The sequence below is a fragment of the Streptopelia decaocto genome (genome assembly GCF_964273445.1).
Source record: "Streptopelia decaocto genome assembly, chromosome: 4".
NCBI classification, from domain to species: Eukaryota; Metazoa; Chordata; class Aves; order Columbiformes; family Columbidae; genus Streptopelia; species Streptopelia decaocto.
The window spans coordinates 74,319,933-74,346,376 of NC_138658.1; the positions used below are offsets into that span (position 1 = coordinate 74,319,933).

The window sequence follows — 26,444 nt, forward strand, 5'->3', positions numbered from 1 at the left end:
ACAAATCTTTTTTGTACACACAAGTTTTCATGAAAGAGCACTAACTAAAAGTTGTTTCCTGAGTAGCAGCATTAAAGATCGAAGACTAAATATCAGCCTTACAATTATACTTAGTCGGTATTATTTATTCAATAAACCATTTAGTATTAAAAATGCTTTTGTTAATTGAACTAGTTTTCCATTGAATTCTAAGCCAAATAAATATCTCAGCTCATGACCCCTAAGAAAGAAGAAAGAGACACCTCAGGGCATATATTTCAGCCAAATGAAATTCTTAGCGTTCTGAAATGCCAGAAATTATAAGATTCCTGAAATCTCTCTGTTTTGCAGTGGTTGGTTGGGTTGCTTCTTAAGTAAGAAAACAAGCTCCAGCAACAAAAAAAATACGTTAATTTATGATGAATTGTTGAGAGTTAATCTACAACTTCAAGAAGAACTTGGAAGAAGAATAAATGTCACACAGGTCTGCAACACGGTGGCTAAATTCAGAAATATATTAAAAAAATTATTGAGTTATTATTTTGTGAGGAAGAGTAGGAGGATTTTGTTTGAACTACTGAGTCGTTAGCTAACAAGAAATTCTGTAAAGCCTCATGAGCACCTTAAACATCTTGACAACATCAGCAATTAAGAAAGACGAGTTTAAAGAGAATGAATATCTTTCTTGGAAGTATTTACATGAAATTGAGAAAGGGATTATACACATTGAATAGCAGGAAATGTTTCTTTTCAGGAAGATAAACAGATTGGTGTGCCATTTAGGAATAATTAGGAAGATTTACATTCCCTGGGTGTCATTCTCTCTTATCTAATAGTCCTCTATATATTCAAGGTTTGTTGTTATTGTTGCTTCTAATAATTGGAAAAATTTGCACCCATGACTGTGAATACAAACAGTGTGGAAATTGATTAATTAAAATACAATCAGCAAGAAACATTCCATTCTTAAGTAACAAAATCAGCCTAAGTTAGAATCCAGAGACATCCTGCAGTATTAGACAAAGGCTGTTTCTGTTAATGCTACTGGATACTACTCAGTACTGGAATAGATAAGGGTATGTTTATTCTCTCCTAAAGATTTGTTTGGGAATTCAAAATTCACATCAAGTTTTCTGTTTTTTAGAAAAGTACATTGATTATGAAGTAGATGAGTAAGATAAATTACACATCAAATAAAAAATGGATAGTATAGCATGAAAAAAGTGGCAATCAACAAACCTTGCCTCTAAATGAGAATGGATGTGCCTCAAAATGTCTTCTTTTTTTAAACAGACAGAATTTACACACAAATCTTCAATATTTCCAGTATCTGACACAATCAACCAAACTTGAAGCCTGAATCTAAAGAAACTGATGGTTTTCTACATAGACAAACACAGGTTCAAGAGGCTTCAATATTTGCTTTGATTTTATAAATGAGACTGAAGTCGCAGAAAAGACATCAAGTGAGACAACTTTATAAAATTACCAACCCCCTAGAAATCCACTTTACAGTCACTAAATATTTTTGGCCAGAATACTAATTCAAGTAGTTAAGTATTTATGATGCCATTAATATAATCAGTTATGAATGGTAAATTGATTAAATGGGATGTTTGATCACACAAACAAAGTTTTCCCACCCATTAACTTTTCAAACGAAAACATTTCCTATTTAAGCACAGATGCTCTGAAGGATGTTTTCCCCCATTTCAGTGTCTTTGAAAAGATAATTTAACTTCAGGAACGGTTTTGCCTTTTGTTTCCAACAATCCACTTTTGAAGAGCCATATAAAAATTCCCTATGCTGAATTTAAAAGATAAGTGTACAAAGAACTAAGGATACAGGAAAACAGCATAGAGCAAGCAAGGAAAAAACTCTTGGAAAGAGCCTCTGAAAGTAATAAAAATGAAAACCTACTGTCCTGGTTTTGTTAAAAACAAGACCAGTTCTCTTTCAGTGATTTTTCTTTCAGCTCAGTTCTTCTAGGTGCCTGCACTTTTCTGAGTTTTAACCTGCATATTTTTCCTCAGATGCTGCACTCGGTGCTGATAAGAGACCAACAGGATGCTGAAGCTCATGTGTAGATTTATTACTATGGTAGCCAAGAAAGACTGATAAGTTTTCCCACGTTCCGTTGTGAGGGGGCGTGTTTGAGGAGGGGTGGATGGAACAGGTGACTAAACTGACCAACAGAAGTATTCCATCCCATCATCGTCATACCCCTATATAAGAGGGTGATCACAGGGTCACTCTCTCTTCGCCCATGGCAGCATCTGGAGAGGCCCCTGTCTGTCTGTCTGTGATCCACAGGCCTCAGGCCCTGCATCCCGCACCCAGGTTCCGTTTGCTGGGCAGTCCCGCCCGTGACTGCCGGGGCCTGAGCTGCAGCTGCTGGAGCCGCCAGCCCCGCACCCCCAGCTCTGCTGCTGAGTGACGCCAGCGCCACATCCAGCACTTGACATTGGTTCTGTATATTTTCTATATATACTCTCTATTTATTAGTAGCATTAGTAAAACCCCTTAAAACTCTCCAACTTGAAGTCTAAGTCTTTGTCTCTCTTCCTTTCCCCTTATCTTTCTTATCATCTTTCCGCTCTAAAGGAAGGGGTGGTGGGAAGTAAGGGGATAACAGGGAGCGTCTGCCATGGTTTATTGCCGCCTTGCCTTAAACCTTGACAGATTTAATTGGTGGCCCATACAGGGATCAACAAGACCATATGGGGGAAATGAGACTGTACAGAGAGATAGTGTATGGGGATGAGATAAGAGAAACCGTGACACCTACTCATACACACACACACTCTGAGACCACCTTCCTTGTTTATTTTTAATACAAAGAATTGTTATTTCAAGACATAGTAGAGAATTTTCAAAGAAAAAAGGCAAAACACTATGAAGACTCCCACAATATTTGGTTAAAATTTACTTGTTATTTCTGATTATCATTCTCTGTGTGAGGACAAACCTTGCGGTTGTTTATTCTTGACCCAGTCATTGATCCTGATCTCAACACTTAATAAAAATCTTACAGCTTTCTTAGAATAGTAATATCTGTCAATCTTGTTCTCCTTGAAGAAAAATGTCTCGAGAATTGAAAGGAAAGGTCAAAAAAGCATTGTGAGCTTTCCTGTTTTTTCTGTGACACAAATCTTAATATTATTTGTGTTTGTTCATATCCTTTTTATCAGGAAATTGCTCAGGTTGGAGCCATAACCTTTCACAAGCCTCAGAATAATATAACTCCATAACAAAAGTAATTAAAATGTGGCCTGACATCTCCCTGACCTGAGATCTTAGACACAGAATATCTCTGATTATCCAAGGTCTCCATCATTTTCTCTTAGGCCTGTGATCGAGATTTTTAAGTGAAATACTTCAGCCTTCAAATGTAACAAAAGACACTGGAGAATTCAAGAGCAATTCTTGTGTTTGATATGTGAATAAATGGAAAAGAAACATGACACAACAAGCATAAATTACAATATTATGTTAAAGAAATTAGTCAAAACTAAAGCTGACCACAAGCCTACAGGACACTTGCTGCATTTAGTATGAAACTGGTAGGTAAACTTCAATACTGAAAATATAAGGTATGCGGAGTGTGGAAAAAACAAGGTTATATACGAAGCTATCCCTATGCAGAAGAGATCAAAGAGATGTTGTGAATAACTCATTACATGCTAAATGTTACTACTCATGGTGGTCCAAAAGCCAAAGACATAACAGGAAAGAAATTCAAAAAGTACCTGAAAAAAGCAGGCTAGATTATCTCACCCCAAGCCAGATCACCTCTACCTCTGCCATTCCCAACGGTGGTTTGCAGAACTGTTGTCCATTCCAGTTTTGAAGACCTGGAATGGCATCCATTGCATGACTTTGTGGGGAAATCTATCGCAATGCTTCACTAGTCTTACTATGAGAAAGCTTTTCCTGATGTCAATCTGGAATCTTCCCCTTTGCAATTTAAGTCCGTTACTTCTCATCCCATCCACTACAGGCATAGAGAACAAATTGGCCCATTCCCTTTTTGTGTATTTGAGAACTCTTACATTCCATTTCAATGTTCTTTCCTTAGAATAACAACGCCAATTTGTCCAATCTTTCTCAGAATCTCATGTTTTCTAGATGCCTGATCTTCGTTACTGATTAAAGTAACGTAATGTTCATTATGTTACTTCGTCTTATCTAGACTCCTTGTAATTGTTCAAATCTTTCCTGAAATCTGATGCTTAAACTGGACATCACACTTCATCTTACTTGACCAGCTCAGCTGTCCCAGGGCTGAAAAGCCTGGGAGGATAATTTTTCAGGTAGAGGCATTTCCTGAATTTAGTGCGTGTCTGTTTAGTAAAATCACGACACTCTTGACATGCTCAGCTATGATCTAGTACCATTGCTTGTCTCCTGTCAGGTCACTGATGCGTATTTACGCAGTTAATTACGCCTGGTCAAGTGCATAATTACCTGTACTGAATTACACCCTATATTTTCAGGTTACCTTCTGCAATTTGCCAAGGTTGATTCCAAATTCTGTCTACCATTGTTCTTACAGCCTCAACCCCAGCTGGGTGTTCTCTGCAAAGGTTGTAGGTGTTCTCCATTCCATCATCTGGACCATTAGTTAAAATATTGAAAAAATCTGATTGCCATTCAGTTGACTCATCTATCCTGACACCAAAACCTTGGGGTAAATTTTATTACATAGAAGTTTCACCTAAATAATGGCTTCCATTTCAGGCAGTATTAAAAGTCAAGACACATGGCACCAAGTTCTACTCAGTCAAGTCTAGTCCCTGTTACAGGAGGCAATTGCAATAATCTGTGTTTCATGTATCCTTGCACAAACTCAATTAAAAAATGTCACTGCCTATGAGCTGAAATTCCAATCACTCCTTCAAAACAAGGTCCAGTAGAACTGGAACAAGAAACCGAGGAAGAAGAGTGACCAGAGAGAGTAAACCTTCCTTCCCGCATACACACCTTCGTGATACCTGGCAGCTCTTACAAGCATCTGGTGCTTATCAAGGCCTCTGTCCTTAAGTGGGTTTTTGCTGGTTTTTGCCACCAAAAAAAAAAAAAAAAAAAAAAAAAAAAATATATATATATATATATATATATACATATACATATATGCATATATCTCTCTTTGGTCCTACCTGAAAAATCTGTTTTAAAACTGCCTAGCAACCGGGTCATTCAACTCCACTGATAAGTTAAGAAATGGTAATAAAACTGCCCAGGTCTACTATTGCATTTGATAGTGATGAAAGCAAAGACAGTTTGGAGCAGCTGAATGAGTGATATAAAGCATTACACATCCCTGCAGTGGCAAGGTGTGGCAACAAACACCTCTTCTGTAGCATCATTTTTTAATGACCTTTTTGAGGCTCTGCATAGTTATGGACATACCATGTATTTTTATTCTAACATCTAGAATTTTTAAGCTTGAATATCTCTTTTTGTAATATACAGAATTGTTTTAAAAAGGCTTTTATCTATAAATTTCCTTCACTAGAAAAAGCACTTGCATTTACTCAATCTTTGAATAAACTGATTTTACACATACGCGTAGGATTCAATTTCTAAAGACAAGTGTGATTTAAAATAAATCTAGGGATACCTGTAGTATCTACAAGTTAAACTTTGATCAGTTCTAACTTGAAAAAAAAAATAAAATAGACTATTTATTGTCACTTGTTAACAACAAACTGAATGTCAATGTTTCGAATGATGTCACACAACTATAAAAAGAATTAAGATTGTATCACTTAAGAAAAATATCTATTTATTTAGTAGAGGGACAAAAATCAATCCAAGACAGCCCTATTGATTTCCAGTCATGAGGTAAAATGAATTGAATGCTGACTTTGTGGGTTTTTTTCTCTCTCTCTCTATTTTTTGTTCTTTTTAACTGGCACTTAAACATAACAAACAAGAGCTAAGAAGAAACAGGGGACTGAAAGTTCAAGTTCTTATCAGGAAGCCAATGGAAGGAAATACTTAAGTATGTACTTAGCACTGAACAAGTACTTACAGCAGAATTAGTAGGAGTTTCAATTGTTTTCATAAATCAAGTGAATGAAAATGAACAAGCACATTGCTTGCAGTAAATCCCAGAGTCATCTAACAGAATTGTAAGAAACCATGTTGTAAATGAGAAAGATAGCTTTGTAACCACAATACTTCTAACAATACAAACTTGTAAGAACTAGAAAGTATACATTTGAATTACTCTCAGCTCATGAACAAATAAGTGATTAGGATCAGACTTGAGACAATCTACTATTAATACTCTGTTTTCAAGTATTTATAGATTTCCATGAAATTATATCTTCCTGCTTGCTCCAGTTTCCCACTCTGGATGTAAATATTACACTACATTTTTGTGAAGAGGATTATCAGCAAGGGTTTTACTGTTTCTGGACCAATATTACTCAAAATGGGTTATTGTGCCAAGATCCCACAGCCTTTTTGTTGAGGAGACCCAGTGTCCTCATCTCTTGCATCTTTTCTAAAACACAGCCAAGTGATTTCCATGTGTCTTTACTGTGGAAATCTCAAAATGAACAATAAAGACGAACAACTCAAAAACTCACAGGACCTTTTCCTAACTTCTTAGTGTTTCACCCATACTTTAAAAAATAATTTTGCTCTTCTCTCCTATATTGGACTATACCAAATTTAAGTAATGAAGATACTAAACTACGCTCTTTTGTGCAAGTCATAGCAAAGTAATGCTTGGAAAGTATTCTGATTTTGCATTGGCCGATTAAATTTGAATGAAAAATATGTGTCATAGTTGTATCCCACAGCTGGGCAACCGTACGGGAAGAAAAGCGGAACAAAACAAACAACTGTTAAAAACCTATGAAACAAACACTAACGTTTTACAGAAAGTGTATTTCAAAGCCTATTGGCACATCATCATTGCAGTAGCACCTCAAAAAAGACCTGACAAAATACCAATCTCTCTTTTGAGCTCTAAAAATTTCAGTTTGCCTATGGCAGTGTCCAAACACTTGTTTTTTTGTTAGTTTTTTTTTATTCTTTCAAGAAGTTACAAGGCTTCTTATCCGTCCCATCTGGGAACAATTTTTTCCCCCATCAGCTGTTTAGGAAGCAAGGCAAAAGCAGGTCCAATTTTCATTATCACTAGATTATGCTAATCTTTTATCTAAGTCTGGTAAGACACTCAGGGAGAACATCGTTGTCATAAAAAAATATTTTGGGAGGTTAAGTCTTAAAGTATCACAAAATGTCAGGGATTGGAAGGGACCTGGAAAGCTCATCCAGTCCAATCCCCCCGCCGGAGCAGGAACACCCAGATGAGGTTACACAGGAAGGTGTCCAGGCGGGTTTGAATGTCTGCAGAGAAGGAGACTCCACAGACCACCCCGGGCAGCCTGGTCCAGGCTCTGGCACCCTCATCATGAAGAAGTTTCTTTTCATATTGAAGTGGAACCTCCTGTGTTCCAGTTTGAACCCATTGCCCCTTGTCCTATCACTGGTTGTCACCACGAAGAGCCTGGCTCCATCCTCCTGACACTCCCCCTTTATATATTTGTAAACATATATGAGGTCACCCCTCAGTCTCCTCTCCTCCAGTCTCAAGAGCCCCAGCTCCCTCAGCCTTTCCTCACACAGGAGATGCTCCACTCCCTTCAGCATCTTCGTGGCTGCGCTGGACTCTCTCCAGCAGTTCCCTGTCCTGCTGAAACTGAGGGGCCACAAGTGGACACAATATTCCAGGTGTGGTCTCCCCAGGGCAGAGCAGAGGGGAGGAGAACAAGGGAGTGACCATCAAGCTGCCTCAAAATGGCTGCAGCTGAATCACCTCAGGGCTAAAAATGGCGGCAGAAGAATCACTTCAGGGCTCTAAATGTCACTAAAATCACCTTGGCAGCAACAGTCCAGTGCTGGCTCATGGTCATCCTGCTGTCCCCAGGACCCCCAGGTCCCTTTCCCCTACACTGCTCTCTAATAGGTCATTCCCCAACTTATACTGGAACCTGCACTAGATCCAGGCCTCCAACTGGACTCTGCCCTATTGACCACGACTCTCTGGCTTCTTCCCTTCAGCCAGTTTGCAGTTCACCTCTCTACCCGATCATCCAGACCACACTCCCTCAGTTTAGCAGTGAGGATGGTGTGGGAGACTGTGTCCAATGCCTTACTGAAGTCAAGGTAGACCGTTTTGGAGGAAGTGCTCAGAATAAGTAAGACAAGGCTGTTCTGTGAGCACCAGTTCTATGAGCTCCTTAGTCTCTAAAGTGATGCATTTTCCCAGCTCCCCATTGCTTCCTAGTTTACATCCCTCCAGCTGCAGATGGGCGGACTGGCTCGCTATCGCTTGCATGGTAATTGATCTGCTGGCTTACATTTCCCTGGGTGAAATGACTTGTAAAAATAAAGTGATAAATAATGAACTACCACATGCACTTCATTTCTAAGTAGAACCAATTTTAGAATATAAATTGTGCTGGTGAATACAATATAATATGAAGTCTTACATGGGGGAGAAAAATACACAAAATACATTGTCCAAATGACGAAGTAAAACTGTTTTTTTGGTTTGTTAGTGCAGGAATGATGATGACGGATGACAGCCCTCTAAAAGGCCTTCTATAAAATGGAAAACATTTGAGTAATGTGCCATAAAAGTAATACAATATTCACGGCTAAGGCAGTAAATCAGAACTGATCAATATGGTCAACAGAACATCAACTTGATCAATATGGAAACACAATGGAAAATACTAGTAGTTTTTCACATATTCACCTTATATTGAGAAAATCTTTACTAAACCCATAATCTATTAAACCTAGATCTCAACTAAGCCTCAGAAGCACTAGAAATATATAGATGTAGTTACTTAAAAAGAAAACATGTCAAACAAGAATAAAACTTAATAAAAAACCCTCCAAACATGTTAGTTATGTAAAGCTCTTCAGTATCTTGTATAAGATTGACTAAATTAAGACCACAGTAAATAAATTTACAAGGACAGGCAACATCATAGAGATCTCATGAAAAGTAAAAATGAGTTACGCAGTAGTATAAAATATCATTATAAATGTTAATAGGGACTTCATGAATATCAAGTTGCCCACACACTCTCAGTGGACAAAAGCAGAACTTAATGAATCCAGCATAAGGCCCATTTTGATGAAACAATTAGCTTTTTGATACAAGTTCAAACCTATATAAATGGAAATGCAAGAACCTAGCGTAACCTTCCCTGTTGGACTTTTGTGAAATCGGATGCTGATTACACCTATTCATTTTCTGGTTAAATAAGCTTATTGCAGAGCGTTCAGATATTGTGGTGACAAATATATCACCTCCTATAGAGAGTGCACAGTGACAGTACAAAGCAAACAATATAACATCAAAAGATAAATCATACACGCTTACAGCAGCCACCGCTAAGGAAATCAATGAAGATAATGTTCTCTATAGTGCTGGGTAGCGCGATAGAGGAAGAGGATATATAAAAAATGATATGTTAAGTTCCAATATATATCTCAATATATGGCTTTTGAACCCCTTGCTGTCTGATGGCCACACCAGTGAAAGACATAAATGTTAGAAGAGCAGGCGGTTCACCAGAATAGAATTGACTCTGTGGAGAGTATACATTACCTAAGTATTTGCCAGCAGTTGAATGGAAAATTTGTAATTAAATTTGCAGTTTGGACTGCCAAGTATGCAGAACATTTGTAACGTGACTGGTTTGCCAATGAATGAAGGAGATTTCTTTAAATGAGACTTAAGAAACTCAATATATAACAAGCCGGTGAATTCAGTCTGTTAACCTAGAATAACTTTCTCTAAACCAGGAAGTTTGAAACCAAAAAATGCAACCCTGCTGATTCCTGCCCTGTCCTGTAATAAAAACACATGAGCTCAAATGTGTCACAGTGAAAGTAAAGAAGTACTTAGGAACCAGATGTCACCATGGGACCCTTAACGAACTAATGACATTCCTACCGTAAAAGCAAAGATGTACTGAGTTTGGCAGAGAAAAACATGGACCACCAAAGAGTGTGGCTTGAAGAAAAGCACAAGAATTTCTAGGTGAAAAGGAGCAATGATTTTTTTTAAGGCAATGCTTTTAAAACAATATAGAGTATCCAGATGTTATAACCAGGAAGAACAGAAGGAAGAAAAGGAGAAGAAATTATCACAGGACGTAACGATGCAATAACTAGAAATTTTTTGGCCAAGGGAAGTATTTGAAGGAGTAGACAGAAACAGTCTGGTTAAATGGGAGTAGTAAGCCAGTCCTGTTTAAAATTACTGCAGGAAGCTAAAAACTGAAATTAAACTTCTAAAGCCATCAACTCCAAAGTTCTAAAACTGCATCTTTGTACTGAATTTCCACTCCATAAAGAATGAGAACTTAAATATTTTCAGTAGTTTTCCTTCCAGTTCAAAAGTATTTAATTACACTTTCTTGACGTGCAATTCATAAGTTTTATTGGTATTTTGGAACAGAAAGGTGCTTGGGGACAAAACTGAGCAATTGGCAAAAGCAAAGGATTGGATGGGGCGGCCAGGAGGACAGGGAGATGAGAGGATTACATTATATTACATAAACTTAAAGATCCTTTGGCTTCTCTGCCGTAGCTTAGCATTTGGTATGAAGGTCAGAGGAAGCCAAAAGCTGCAGGTCAGCAGAAGCAGCAGCAGGTAATCCCTTTGGGTCAAAGTTTTGTCCTTCATAGCAACTCTGCAGTTGATTTTAATATGAGACAGAGAAATTCTCTCTGTAAAATTACTTCTTCTCTGCTTTCAGAATACAGATTCCAGAAAAGCACCAAGATTTTGCATTTAAAAAACATTTTAGTGAGCCAAATACTTCTTCAGAATTGGGAGTTCAGAAAATATCACTACCCAAAAATGAAAGGGTTTGATTGTTTTTCTAAGGATGCTCAAAACCACACATTGTGGCCATTAGATACTCTAGTGGCATCTCTTTACATGCCTTTATATTGGCTGAGTCCGTAATCTCAACTGGATGCGACTGTTGCTTCAAGGTAAATCAGTTTTAGGGGCATCATAATTAATAGTGAACCATCACATAAGCATCTTAATTTATTCTGACATAGTTTGTGACATAATTGGGTTTGAATTTATCTTCTGACAAAAACATGTATAAAAATACACTGTTTTGACTATTTGATTATACACTAAACCCGCACTGTGCAGTTTGAACTGATACTCTGGGCATCCTATCTCATTTCCATGAGATGCAAAAGGAATGATCTATGGATGTTTAATGGCCTTTCTGGCTCACCCAGCCTAAAGCACTATTGTTGGATTGTAAAACCAAAATGGTCACAAAAGGCAAAATCCCTCACATTAATTGAGGACACTCTCCTAAGTCTAAAGAGAAAACTGCAGGGCAAAACACTTGAAACATAGTTGTGTAACTTGATTATAACACTTTTACTCTTGGAATATTTTTAGTTCATTGAAAAAGGATGAGAGATGTAAAGAACACATGCATTACTAAGCTCTCATTAGAGATGTAGAAAAGATTACGCAGTGACTACTACACTGAGGTCAAAATTTCAGTCTTCAGTTTCAAAGTGCTTAGTAACTTTTGCTCAGTAAAATTTAAACACCTGCAAAACCTCAAGGGTGATGAATTCAATAATAATTTCCACTCTCGCAGGCTGTCTGCTGCAAGAAGAAAGTCAATTTTCATAACGAGCGTAAAGACCAATACAACGGCTGCAATTTTATTAGGGTCACAGACTTGTTCTTTAACAAAAATCTCTCACTTCTTTCTACATAATATTCAAAACAAACATAAACCATAAATAAAGATAAGCACTCACATGGTGCCCTTTGAGAGAGAAAAAGAAATAGCTTTGAGCTGCATCACTCCATTCTGTATATTACACTACTGGTATGTATCTATCAAGAAAGTCAAAAGTACAACTTCAGTCATTCTGCCTGAAGAATTTAGAATATTTCTGTAACAGGGTATATTAATAAAAATAAATGTGTAGCCTGCCATGTTAGCAGGTACACATACTTCAAAAACCAGGTCTGGCCGTTTCATTTTCAAGTAATGATCCGAATTAACAACGTCCAAGGAATGATGATGATAAATTACATTGGGTACAGTGCTGAGGCTCTTAAATTTTACCTTGATTGAGAACAGAAGACCAACTTTTTGCTCTCCATATGGCACCGCAATGACATACCAACAAACATATGAAAATATGAAATATAATAATGTTCCTAACTCCTCCTTACTTCGCCAAGCAAACTATCAATGAAGTATTAATAGAAACTTCTGTCTCTGGACGTGTCTGCCACATCGGAAAGCGGACAGACACAGTCCACAGCCTGGACTTTCCTGTTCCCTGTCCAAACACACAATTAAATTACCTTCCCTGAATTCTTGGTACTTGCAATAACGCGATTAAAAATGTGCTCTGGATGACAAGGCATGTTTGTTAAATTACATTCATTTCTGGTTGGAAATAAATGATGTAACCAGGTTACATCTTGAAGAAACAAGTTAGTTAATGCTGCTGCATTCAGAAACCCCCAAATAAAGATATCTATTTGACAGTGAATTTATTCTTCACATAGGGGTTCATACAGGGCATGGACCACACTATAAAATGAACTAACTGATCATAATCAGTACTAGACAAAGAGCACACCTGGATGTTTTCAGTTACTTCAGTTGTGTCAGACAAGAACTTCTCAAATAAAGCCATTCCTTTTTCTGTAAAGGATTACAACACTACCACAAACTTTATCAATCCATTGCCTTCCAATAGTCAACAATATGATATTGCACACACATGGAAACACTGAGTCCCTCAGTATAAAAAAAAATATAAAGTATAACTATTACAGGTCCATGGAAGCATTCAAAATATCTGATGTCATGGGAACATACAAAGGAAGCCGATTTAAATATGAACTGAGCAGAAGATGAGAACGAAAATACATATATATGTTGTGCCTCATGCATGCATTTCTCACAATTTTTGGAGCCAATTGCTTTTTCAGAAAAGTAAAAATCTACCTGGCAATTAAAGTATTTCAAGCAGAGTAGTAAAAGCTTAATTGTTCTGCACTACAGAATGCAGATATGTGTAACTCGCTGGGAAAAATTGAATAGGTTAATACGTATCCCCTGGAAACAACTCAATATTCAGCAGCTGTTCAGTACACTGAACATTATGCTTTTGCATGAATAGCTTCTAATAAAAGAATTTACTATTAGCATAAGCAGATACAATACATTTTCATTACTATAGAGCAAAATGAAATGAATCCCAGAAATTAATTCCTGTTTTAAATCTTATTTCTCCAAAATCCTTCTTTGAAAACCTGCAGTTCAACCATTTGTACAAGCAGATAAGGTTTTAAAACAAGAAAGTGTATGACTTATAATATGATGCTCACAAGCACGGGGCTAGGTTGTAATTCCACAATTTGAAAGGTCAGTTTATCGCTGTACATCCTAAAGATCATGAACTAACTCTGAAAGATTGACTGACTTGCAACCTGATGGTTGTGTTGAGAAGGGAATTGCACTAGGCCTGGACTTGGTGCAACAAGTGCTCCCTGGTAAAGTCAGAGAAAATATATGACCAGGTCCGTGAGGAAGACAAGACTCAAGGATTCATCTGTTGCCCACCCTCCACCCCAAATCCATGCTAATAGGCAGGATAAAGTTGGGAGGGGGCAAAGACAAATTAATAGAAAAACGAAATTGGCTGAATACACCGTATGTTGGCAAGAGTTTTCAAGGTGGGGCAAAAGGTGGAAAAACCTTCAGACGTTGGAACATGAGATGCATAGACACATGTGAGATAAGAGATGTGGTCAAAGAAGTCAGGTTATGTGAAAGCCATGCAAGATGCCAGGTCAACAACCAAGTGCCTTGGCTGCTGCCTCTCCTAAAAGAGGGGAGATTCAGGCTGGACATGAGGAAGGAATTGTTGGCCCTGAGGGTGGTGAGAGCCTGGCCCAGGTTAGCCAGAGAGGTGGTGGATGAACCATCCCTGGAGACATCCCAGGCCAGGCTGGACGGGGCTCTGAGCAACCTGAGCTGGTGAAGATGTCCCTGCTCATGGCAGGGGTGGCACTGAGGGAGCTTTGGATGTCCCTTCCAACCCAAACTTCTCTATGATTCTATGAATGGGCACGCAGGAGGCACCGACCTGGCTTGGGTACAGCCCAGAGCTCTGCCACAGCTCTTCTGCTCCAGGATCCAGCACACCAGACACGGCCCAGAGCACAGGACACGGCACCCACCACAAACACCAGTGCTGCTGTGGGTGATGTGGAAAAGGAGAGCAGACTGAGTGCAATCTGGAGAATCGCATCTGCAGTAACATTTAGCATATTTATTTTTGGTTTATATTCTTCCACAAAAAGAGTTTATTAAGCCAAACTTAAGCTATATTTCTCAGTTTAAAAGCCAATACTTAAGCAATTAAATCTATTTTAATCTTTAAAATTAACTTCTAAAGAAAAAAAAAAAAACAAAACATAAAATAAGATGTCATAGCTATTCTATTATTATTACACCTTTTTTGCTAAATACCTTTTTATACAATCATAGAACAGTTTGGGTTGAAGAGACCTTCAAAATTCATCCAGTGCCACCAGTGTCCCTGCCATGAGCAGGGACATCTTCACCAGCTCAGGTTGCTCAGAGCCCTGTCCAGCCTGTTCTGGGATGTCTCCAGGGATGGTTCATCCACCACCTCTCTGGCCAACCTGGGACAGTATCGTGGTTTTGATTGTGGGGTGACAATAAACCTGTGGCAGACGTATTGTTAACCCCCCCTTCCCCCTTCCCGCTCAGGACAGGTGATTGGGGGGGAAAGAAGGACATAGGGAAGAGAGCTGGAAAAATTTAAAATGTTTTATTAATGCTACTGATAGGAATAGAGAAAATAATACAAAATATACAAAACCAATCTTGAAAGTCCCAGCAACTGCAGAGCTGGCACCCAAAGTCCTGGATTGGACTCTGCAGCCAACCGGAGCTGGATTCAGTCTGTCACTAGGCCTCAGTTCACAGGGACGACTAGCAAGGTCCTTTCCTAATGTCGGCCATAAGGAAAAAAGGGAAGAGATCCTCGTGATCTCCCACTTTTATATGAAGTATTCACGTGAATGGGATGTTATACTCCGTTGGTCAGTTCCTGTGTCACCTGTTTCTCGTTGCCCCTCTCGTGAGAGGTGCATGCATGCTTATCAATGACCTCACATTCCATTGCTCTGTTCACCAAAACATTTATCTGGTTCTCCAGGAAAATGCAGCTGATAAGAAAGCTTTAGCTGACAGGAAAATTCACCAAAAGATAAACTTGTTTTTAACAAAACCAGGACAGCCAGGCTCTCACCACCCTCAGGGTCATAAATTTCTTCCTCATGTCCAGCCTGAATCTCCCCTCCTTTAGTTTAAAACCACCACTTTGTGTCCATATACTTTTATCTATGAGTTTGCTATTGGCCACAAGTGAAAATTTGAGCAACTAGTCCCTTTCTCCACACTGACCCAATGAACTAAATGAGAATGAAAATTCTAGTACTGACTTAATTTAGGATTATTCTAAACAACAGATATGTGCAGAAAGGAAAATTTCTTCTCAGCAGAGCAATATTGCTTGTGTATTCTTCAAAGGTCATCTGCACTTCATTGAATGCATCTGTGTTGAATACGCTAAGCATGAGTTCCATATGCTTAATAACCCCATTATACGGTAGTAAAAGGTTTGAGAAGTCTCATCGGTGAGCACTGAATGACTACAGCAGTACATAGAAATATACTGTATAAGAGAGAATATTCAATAAATCAAGGAGAAAATATTAATCACCTCATTGAAAGAGACAAGAAGAGGACATTTCTTCACAATCTGAGCATTTGCTGCTCAGACACATAATATTCAAGAACACCAACCGTTTCTGAGGATGTGGGAAGAGATACTAAAACTTAATTTACCAAACAGGAAACTAAATAGGGTCATTTTGACCACATGCTTAAGGCAAGACTGCAATATATTTCTAAATTTCTTTGGCTGAAAATCAATGCTTTGTTTAAAATACACCAGGAGCTCAGCTCTCTCTAGTTCCATACTATTACATTTTATAAACACATGCAAGGATTGCTAAAACATTTATTCGGATCCATTAAAAGGTGCATAAGCAATGGAATTAATATTTCAAAGAAAATAACATAGGGATACAAAATAAAAAAGAAAAATAAATATTCACATATCCATGGCCTGAATTCATCGAACTGCAAATAAATCAGTCAATCTTCAGCAATATGTACTGAAGGGAAATGGAACCAAAATTGCCATTGCTTTTCAGAACAGGGATCTATTGTAATTAGGTTAATTTACACCTCAAAGCAAAATCTTGTAATTAGGGTATTATTTTGTAATCAGGATTATTTAGTAACATTTCTAACTTTTTTGGATTGGTGACATAGAGCAGATTTAGTGGAAAACACAAATGCGAATAAGATTTTTACATCACACTGAAGAATGAAGCTGAGATGGATTATAAGCTTTAATATCTAAATTGCTCCTGAAGTCATTAGAAACGTACATATTTAATCACAGAGCTTGTGTATCTATTTTCTCTTTTTTCTTGCCAAATCCTTCAAAAATATATCCAGTTCCTAATCAAAGATTCTGGTAGCACTGGGTTGCCCACCATTCTAGAAGAACTATGCCAGCTCATATGTTATTGACAGTTTATTTATAGATTGTATTTACTTACTTATATTTTCAGTTTCCAGTCAGAGGATTTTGTCAGATTAAAAAGATCCTTCACTTCAAGAAACCTTTTTTTGCTGATACATAGATGTACACCGGTTAAGAACATAATACCTCTTAAATTACAACTCCCGTAACACTTACTCCAAAATTCCTGCTGAATATCAGTTGACATTGAGATGTTTTAGTTCCAGCTTGTGAATCTTATATTTGAATTAATTATAAATTAATTCCAGAATATTATTTACACTGAAGTGCTAGCAGAAATAGCCTTAAAATCTATACCGCCAGTTAATTTAAGGTAATTTCCTTTTATTGATAAGCCTGCATATAAATGAAATACATCCAAAGTCTTTGGTCTGCCATTAAAAGACAAACTCAAATCATTTGTATAATTCTTCTCTGATCTCCTTCCAATTTATCAACATCTTTTTTAAGAATGGGGAATCCTTCCAATAATAATCTCTTCAGTGCTATAACAATAATACTGCCTTACTAAATTTACTTTATACCCACAGTTGATCAACTTAAGGATCATATTATCTTTTGCTACAATGAGCTCCCATTCAGCTGGATTTTGAAGTTGCTATTTTGAAGTTGCTGTTTAAAAAACCATAACAATGCATTGGATTCACATTTAGTGATATTAATTTTATTTTTCCAAGTCAAAGCACTGAATTACACTGGAAAATTATCCTAGGCTTCGAATTATTCTGGTTACATAAATCATTATATTAGCAGTTATATCTGCTGCAATCATTTTGAAGTTTTTTATTTTAACCACTGGGACAAAAAAATAAGTGTCAAATGCTTTTGGTGAGTACAAGTTTACAATACAAACAAGAATTTGCTTATCCACCAAAATGAATATCCGTTACTTCTTTTGTAACAAGGCCACTGTCTATTAACCGTGCAATCAGCTTTTACAACATAAGCTGATAAACCTATCCTGCTTTAATTAGCATTTTTGACATAAGAGACTGTGATTTGCTAATGCATCTGTTGACTGTGAGAACTTTTCGGAGTGACATGTAGCTCACAAGATAATAATAAAAACCCACACACACTTAAAAAAAAAAAAGCCACGAATAAACAACTGCTTATCGAGCAAATCGAAAACAACCAACTAAAAATGCAACCAAAGCCAATTTTTCTTCAAAACCTTTAGATGTTCCCCTTCTACAGTGATGACCCCAATTAAATCAACAAGATTCTTAAGAACATTCTGAGTTGTATGTTTGAGGACAGAAAAAGGCTCAGGCCTGCTTCTCTGGGTCTTGCTATGTAACTTTAAGGACACAAGCAGATGAAAGATATTACAATAATTATCCATATTAGTTCGATTTTCTTGCTTAGAGTTTGGAAATCCCAGGCAAGAACATCAGCCTGGAGAAGAGAAGCTGAGGGGGGATCTTGTTTATGCCGATAAATATCTCCAGGGTGGGTGTCAAGAGGATGGACCAGACTCTGTTCAGTGGTGCCCAACGACAGGATGGGGGGACAACGGGCACAGAGAGAAACACAGTAGGTTCCATCTGAATATGAGGAGAAACTTCTTTCCTGTGAGGTGCCAGAGCCTGGCCCAGGCTGCCCAGAGAGGTTGTGGAGTCTCCTTCTCTGAGACATTCAAACCCGCCTGGACACGACCCTGTGTGATCTGCTCTGGTGACCCTGCGTGAGCAAGTGGGTTGGACTGGATGATATCCAGAGGTCCCTCCAACCCCAACCAGTCTGAGATTCTGTGATTCTAATTTTCTGAAAACTCTTTCATGAAACAGTTGCAAGAAAACCATATGTGAGAAAATAATACGGTTAGGAAAATGGTCAGACAAGTTTTAGAGCTCCAGGCTACACTATTTCAATAGACAGGATGAAAACATTTAAGAAACTGTTTGGTTTGGCTTTGATGAGAAGATGCTAGAAGCCTGAATGCAGAGCCCAACTTCAAAAACATGGATGGACCTACTCTAGGTGACCCTGCATTAGCAGGTGGGTTGGACTGGATGGTCTCCAGAGGTCCCTTCAACCCCAACCAGTCTGTGATCTGTGATCTCAATCTGTGAGATCAGCTCTGTAGATGGGAAAAAGCATCTTTCTTCTGCTCATATAACAGCCAAGGCCATGACACAACGTAAACAACTGCAGCGAGTTGGATCATTTATATATTCACCATGTTTGCAAAGGCATCCAGCAAATTTCTTCTCAGGATTTACTCATCGCACTTGGATAGACTCATACCAAACACAGCAAACCTGCTTCGTAAGGTCAGGCTACCTGTCCGACTGAAGAGTCAAAGCACTGAATGTCTTATTTAAGTTAAACTGTGAGAAAAATGTTTTGTCTGTACCGCATAAAGTCAAAAACACTTTCTGGTAACCCTAAATGACCGATAATTTGCTAATGATGAAGAAGATCGAAGAGTTCCTCAAGGAACGGAAAATTTAATACAAAGAATTACACACTAGAGTAGGTTCATTCTAACCAAAAGCTTTTTTGGTCACCATTTACAGCACACCTATGACACCCTCAGCATAACTTGCATTTCTGACTATGATACACCGATAACAAATTTTCTTGCCATCTCTCCATAGATCTTGTGTGGCAAAAGAGAAAAAAAAGTAGCCACCGTATTGCATTGCTCTAAATTTAAGCATCGTTATTGAATAAAAACAGAACACAGGAATAATGGATGAGATCTAAAGCCCTCTAAGTCTTCACTCTGCCCCCAGCAAATGCTCACGTGCATATGCATAAACTCTGAAGTACAAACATACATAAACACTTTTAAACAGGGAATAAAATCACCGGGAGGCACAGACTGACAAGGTCCAGACCTTACAGGGCACCGCACGCCATAAATAATCTGCAGCTTTCTATTTTCAAAAATAGAAAAGATAAAATTTAGCTAAAGGTGACTAACAGCACAAAAAGTCCCTGTACTAAGGAGATCCCAGCTAGTGTTGGCAGAACGGTGCAGATGTTAGTGGCAAAAAGAAATGATGATGGCCAGAATGCAGCAGATGTTTCTTGCAAAATTTAATGTATTATTATTATTATTATTATTATTATTAAGTGATACCTAGCATAACATTGGAGAAAGGAGGTAATCACAATGCCAAGCCTGACAGTGTTCAAGAAGAGACTGGACAACGTCCTCAGACAGACGGGGTGAACTGTGGGGTTGTCACACGCAGGGACAGAAGTTGGATTCAATGAGCCTTGTGGGTCCCTTCCACCTCAGGACATTCTGTGATTCTATTACTCTGTTCCTATCCAAAAGAATGACTTCATAAATATCATTTAAAGTTCACTTTCAGTTAGAAAAAATAAATTCCATATTCATCTTCTAATAGGATTTGGTTTCAACTCCCTGGTGCAAATGGCCATCAGTTAATCAGTCCGACCTTCTGCACTCCCAGAAACACCACAGATCTGTGAGTGTTCTGATAGAAGCAGAGCTTAAACAGATATTAACGCCACAATCAGGAAAATACTCCTGTTCAAGAAAAAAAATAACCTTATCATACTACTGAACTGAGCTCGAATGATCCAAAAATAAACCTTTATAATTCAGTTTCCCTTAGGTCCAACTTGCTTGTCAAGGGGTCCAGATGTAGCTCCCTGACAAAAGAAATCAATAATATATTTCCTACAGAGCTTAGTTAGCACACCAGATTTAGGGTTCAAATGCAATAAACCCAAGGTTCACTAAATATAAATGATATCCAACTAACTAGAATGGTTGGGAGTAGATTTATTTTTCTCATGGCAATATAGAAATTGGTCCATTTTCCAAATACGCTGCACAAGGGATTAGATAAGCACAAGACCGTGAGCTATAACATTAACCATAATTATCACAATTTACTAAAAACTTGCACTAATTAAAACTATTTGGAATTCTATCTAATGACTTTTGTTTTATAGATACAGGGATGTAATTTTACTGAGTGATACTATATACAAAAAAATGTAAAATCCTTAATCAATTATTTTCTATCTGTCTTATGACATAATATTGTTCCATTCTAACTTACTGAAATGGGCATCTTCAATTTATGGGGAAAAACAAACAAACAATATGCACTGCAATTCAGAATTATCTCTTCACTGCCAATCTAGAAGGACAAAAATGTATCGAACTGAAGGAAAACATAATCAGTCATGAAAAATCTGCAACAGGAACACTCACCAATATTTGTGTTATTGCTAAAATTCTGTCATAATACATAATAGTCCCAAAATTTAAAGATTCTAAAAGGTACAACTGCTGCATGACTTCGGTAATAAAAGCACATTTTTAAAACAGCCACGCTGCCATTCAAATATATAGAAAAAAAGATGATGAAAAGAACCACAGGTTGACACTAGAAAATTGAAATCACATCAAAAGAGCAAATCTTATCTTCAAAAATGACACAAAGCTCCTTGATCCTTTCTTCCATGCATTCACACATGAGTATTTCTGTTTTTTCCGACAAGAAATTGCATTAATGTTGCTGGGTTTTGTTTGTTTCTCTCACCTTAACATACACTTGTATTAAAAGTTCTTATTTCTATTAAATTACTATGCAAAACCACCAGAAATCAAAAAAACTATCCCTTGAGTCTCCACAAGTGCTATTTTGTAGCTACACATGAAGTAGCAGATCACGGCGCTTAAGCCCTTCTTAAAAATGTAATTATTTTCTTATGAAAACCATCCATAGGCTGACAAATAAAACTGTCATTCATTTTGGCTACTATGCATGAAGGTGAAAATAAGAGACAGGAGCCCTTGAGGATGTCTATTAGTTACACCTTTCCTTATAAAAATGTCATAGAATTAAAAAATACAAGATTTCTGGTAAAAAAGGTTAGCTGTTCTAAACGTTCAGAAAGCAAAACTAGCAATAAACACAATTACTTTGTACTTTTAGGTAATTGCGACATTGTAGCCCAAGAAACATATTTCAATTATTAAATTCAGCGTTGCTAAGAATGGAAATACTGTTCAATTTTTCAGTCGCACATTTCTTACAAAATCTCAATAATGGTAACGCCTCCAGCTCAGGCAAACTTCCCATCCTATAATTTCTAAAGCAATTCCTAGGTTATCCATATTTACTCATCTGGAACACTAATGAGCTTGTCTAAAATTCAGTTTTAATGCACCATTCTCCTGACTCACCTAAGTGCGCTTTTTCAAATGCACATTTCTGTATTACTCCCCCAAATTGCAGTAGAAACACGTGGATGTGCCACCATTTGGAAATTTGTCATTCATGCCTATATATACACTTAATTCAGACCTTAAGTGTCCCCCCACACATATATAAAAGGCATGATCAGCTCTTATGGAGCCCAAAGACTTGTGTACAACTATTTCTGATTTTTCAGGCATTCTCCATAATCAGACACAACTTGGAGAACAAGAGGATACTCTAAATATTCACATGTGAATGCCAAAAGAAAACACTGATTTGTCTTGGTGGTGCTAGAAAACACAGAATCAGACAAATTTTGGCTGTATGGGACCTCAGGACATCATCTACTTCAAACTCCTGGTCAAAATAGGGCTGCATTCAAAGGCACATCAGCTTTTTCGGTTGGTTGGGTGGTTGCTTGGTTGGGTGGATGGTTGGGTGGTTGGTTGGGGGGTTGGTTAGGTGGGTGGGTGTTTGGTTTTTGGGGTGGTTGGTTGATTGAATGGGTTTCTGTGGCCGTTAAATCTCCCTCTTCTGTCCAGTGACCTATTTTTAATGACTTACAGAAGAACTTCAAGTGCTCCTGATTTCTGTATTAAGTAGCTCTTATGAATCTACAGTGGACTTCAGAGCTGAAACTCAACAGGGATTAAATATTGATGCATTTATTTATTTGCCGAGATAAACTTTCAAGTAACATGTTCTAGTTAGGAAGGGAAGTGCTTTGAAATTTTTGAAGGAGATTCAAATCTTTGCACGTGGAATGTGCACATGTTGGGGTTATCGCTGCACAGGCAGATTGCAATAGAAGCCCAAACAAAGGTAAATGAGCTACTATTCTTGACTTGATCAGAGTGGATATGCAATTTTAAGCAGTAAAAGCAAACAAAAAAAAGCCTTTAAACTGAGAAAAAAACCAAAGAGAGCAGCTGAATAAATGAAGCTAAAGATGCAACAGGTAAACACAATTTGAAGGCAGCACATTTCTCATCACTTGAAGCTTTCGTGATCACGTTTGCGTGGCTCACAGAAACATGCTTTAGCCAAACAGACTTTATTGCATTCAAAGTAGAGGAAATGAAGTAAAACTACTTATTTCTCCAATATGAGAAATTCAATTACGTGTTCAAAAAGCTGTGGTGTTTGTTTGTGGGTTTTTTTGTTTTGTGGTTTGTTATATATATATATATATATATCTATCTCCAACTCATCTAGAAACCTATAAAATAAAGAAATCAGAATGGAAATATTCATAAACGTTGAATAAAGCAATAGTCAAACTTTTTCTGCCCCCTCTGGGTAGCATATTTTCCTTTTTTTCTGCTAAACCAGAATTACATTGCTCCTCATAAAAAATACAAAGGTAAGGAACTTGGGCACCTTAGTTTCCACCACCGAAATAATCCACGTCCTGTAGTTCAATTTGTAATTTCTTTATGTACATTTCTTGAGATGTGCCATCAAACACAAATCTAGCTAAACCAAAAGTTAACTCAAACCACTTGAGAATCGACAATTCCACTTCTTGGCCAATATATTCTCTTTCCTGGGCAACGTGTTGGAAAAAGAAATCAAAGCAAAACAAGAAATTCACTCACAGAAAACTCAGCAATTTGCTCTTTTCACAACAAATGATGGTTCACAGCAGCTTCGCCTCCTACGCCAACACCAGGATTAAAATAACAGAGAGCTCGTAACATAATTTCCAGTTGGCACCACAATGAGTTTGGGATTTTAGTCCATCTTCCATATCATCAACAAAATTATCAATGAAAGTTAATTACCATGTTAGCAGCTACGTGGAATGAAACTTATATCTCTGTCTTTGAGTGTGTAGAGTTGGGTATGTTGTTAGAGAATTTCATATCCAGAACAATTTGTAGAAGGACAATGTATATTTTTTTTAGAAACAAATTAAAATAATAGATGTCATTTCATTGGAAAGTGACTCACTGTAAGGAGCACAGGAACCATACAGAGACAACATATTGGGGAATTAAAGAAGTAGTGATTTATATTTTCTCTCTGTTTAATTCTGAAAACAAGAACACCAAATTTGGTCTCACACTCAAAAGAAATCCTGCATTTCCATCCAGCAGAGCAGCCTCAAGATCCACAACGCATACAAGAAAATTATTAGAAACAGACGGGGTTAGCTGGCACTCATTTTTAATATAATGAGCATTTCTAGAAGAAAAATGACTTGTGTGTGTATTTTAAACAACGGCGGTAATATCACATTATACACATTAACAAGAATCACTTTCATTTGGCCCTTTTTAGACCATTGAACAAAAGTTTTAGCTTCTATTAGCAAATTTTACTCAGTTGAAAGACAACCAGTTGAGCATATGCTCCTAATGAGCAACACAAAATGAAACAAGTTTTAATAGTTTATTGAATTTGGTTGAGTTTGTTCATTTTGAATATATAACATCAAGGCAAGAGTGTGAACTCAGATCCCTGTCTTAAATTGTCTGCTTCATAAATTTCTAAGCTGCTTTTAAGACGAACATAAGTAAATAGTTGTTGCTGCTGTATTTGTGCTCATACTTTGTGACTATAAATTATTTAGAACAAGAACTTCTAAACTTGTTTGAACAGAGCTTTCCGCTAGCGATCACAAACAAAAACTGTTCAAGTTTTTATTAGCGAAGGTTATTAAGTTAATTAATGTAAAATGAGCAAATATAACTTCAGATTAAAAGAAGAAAAACAAATCAAAGATACTTGCCTGGGTAACGAGTGGCTCCAACAGCCTCTCTACCGTGAGAGTCCTGATTTCCAAACTTTTGGGGTCCCATTTCAAAATGATGGGTGACGTTGCCGAAGTCATACTCCCTACAACAGACAAAGTTACACAAAGTCCATTAAAATTATTAGTGTAATACCCAAATACTCCCCGTAATTTGTTTAGAGAATAGTATATGTGCCATTCCCATTCACATATACAAGATTCTCCATAATCTTACTAGAGTTCCTCTGCTCCTGAGACCTCCCAAGTACACCATAGTCATGCCCACTGAGTGCTTAAACATTTACATTCAGAATTCTCTTCTCTCATATGCCACTTAAGAACAGATACCATATCATGCTGCACATGTGCTGTATTGGGTGTACAAGGCAAGATTTTGTGGGCCAGGGAATGCCCCATGTTGGGAACAGCACAGACCCATCACAGGAGGCACCTGACGCTGGTGACGCTTCTGGGAAAACACATTTAAGAAAGCAAAAAACGTTGCCTAGAAGTGTAAGGTAGAGAAAGTGGGAGCGACGATACTGCAGACCCCAAGGTGAGAGAAGGAGAAGGGGGAAGACAGGACTTCGGGAAGGACCCAGGAGTTCGGGAAGGACCCAGGAGTTCGGGAACAATCCATATGTCTGGGAGGGACCCAGGAGTTCATGAAGGACCCGGGTGTCAGGAAAGGACCCAGGAGTTCTGGAAGGACCATGGAGTTCTGGAAGGACCCAATTGTTTGGGAGAGACCCAGGTGTCAGGGAAGGACACAGGAGTTCGGGAAGGACCCTGGTATTTGGGAAGGACCCAAGAGTTCTGGAGTGACCCAGGAGTTCGGAAGGGGCCCAGGAGTTATGAAGGGACCCAGGAGTTCGGGAACAATCCATGTGCCTGGGAGGGACCCAGGAGTTTGGGAAGGACCCAATTGTATCAGGAGGGACCCAGGCATCCAGGAGGGACCCAGGAGTTTGGGAATGATCCGTGTGTCCGGGAGGGACCCAGGAGTCCTGAAAGAACTCAGGAGTTCCGGAGGGTTCCAGGTGTCTGAGAAGGACCCAGGAATTTGGGAAGGAACCAGGAGTCCGGGAGGGACACAAATATTCAAGAGGGACCCATGTGTCCGGGAGAGATCCATGAGTTTGGGAGGGACCCAGGAGTGCAGGAAGGACCCACGTGTCTGGGAAGGACCCAGGCATTCGGGAGGGACCCAGGAGTTCGGAGGGAACCAGGAATTGGGGAGGGACCCAGGCATCCAGGAGGGACCCAGGTGTTCCAGAAGTACCCAGGTTTCCATGAAGGACCCAGGAGTACTGAAAGGACTCCGGAGTTCCGGAGGAACCCATGTGTCCGGGAGGGACCCAGAACTTCTGGAAGGACCCAGGAGTTCAAGAAGGACCCAGGAGTTCGGGAGGTAAGCAGGTGTCTAGGAAAGACCCAGGAGTTCATGAGGGAACCAGGTGTCTAGGAAGAACCCAGGAGTTTGGGAAGTATCCAGGTGTCTGGGAGGGACCCAGGAGTTCGGGAAGGACATAAGATGTCAGGAAGGATCCAGGTGTCCAAGAAGTACCCAGGAATTCGGGAAGGAGCCAGGCACCCAGGAAGGACACAGGCGTCCGGGAGTGACGCAAATATTCAAGAGGGACCCAGGTGTCTGGAAGAGATCCAGGAGTTCGCAAGCGACCCAGGAGTCTGGGAAGGACCAACGTGTCCGGTAAGGACCCAGGAGTTTGGGAAGGACCCAGGAGTCCAGGAGGGACCCAAG

The 26,444-nt window shown here is 38.5% G+C and overlaps 1 protein-coding gene across 1 annotated transcript in view; it reads right to left on the minus strand.

Annotated features, from left to right (window-relative positions):
* The window catches only part of CTNNA2 (catenin alpha 2), a 490,369-nt gene that overhangs the window by 414,335 nt on the left and 49,590 nt on the right, over positions 1-26,444 (minus strand). Inside the window, exon 2 of the mRNA XM_082051003.1 lies at positions 24,680-24,786. Coding sequence (XP_081907129.1) covers positions 24,680-24,781 — 102 coding nt within the window. The 5' untranslated portion in view covers positions 24,782-24,786. The remainder of the gene's footprint in view (positions 1-24,679; positions 24,787-26,444) is intronic.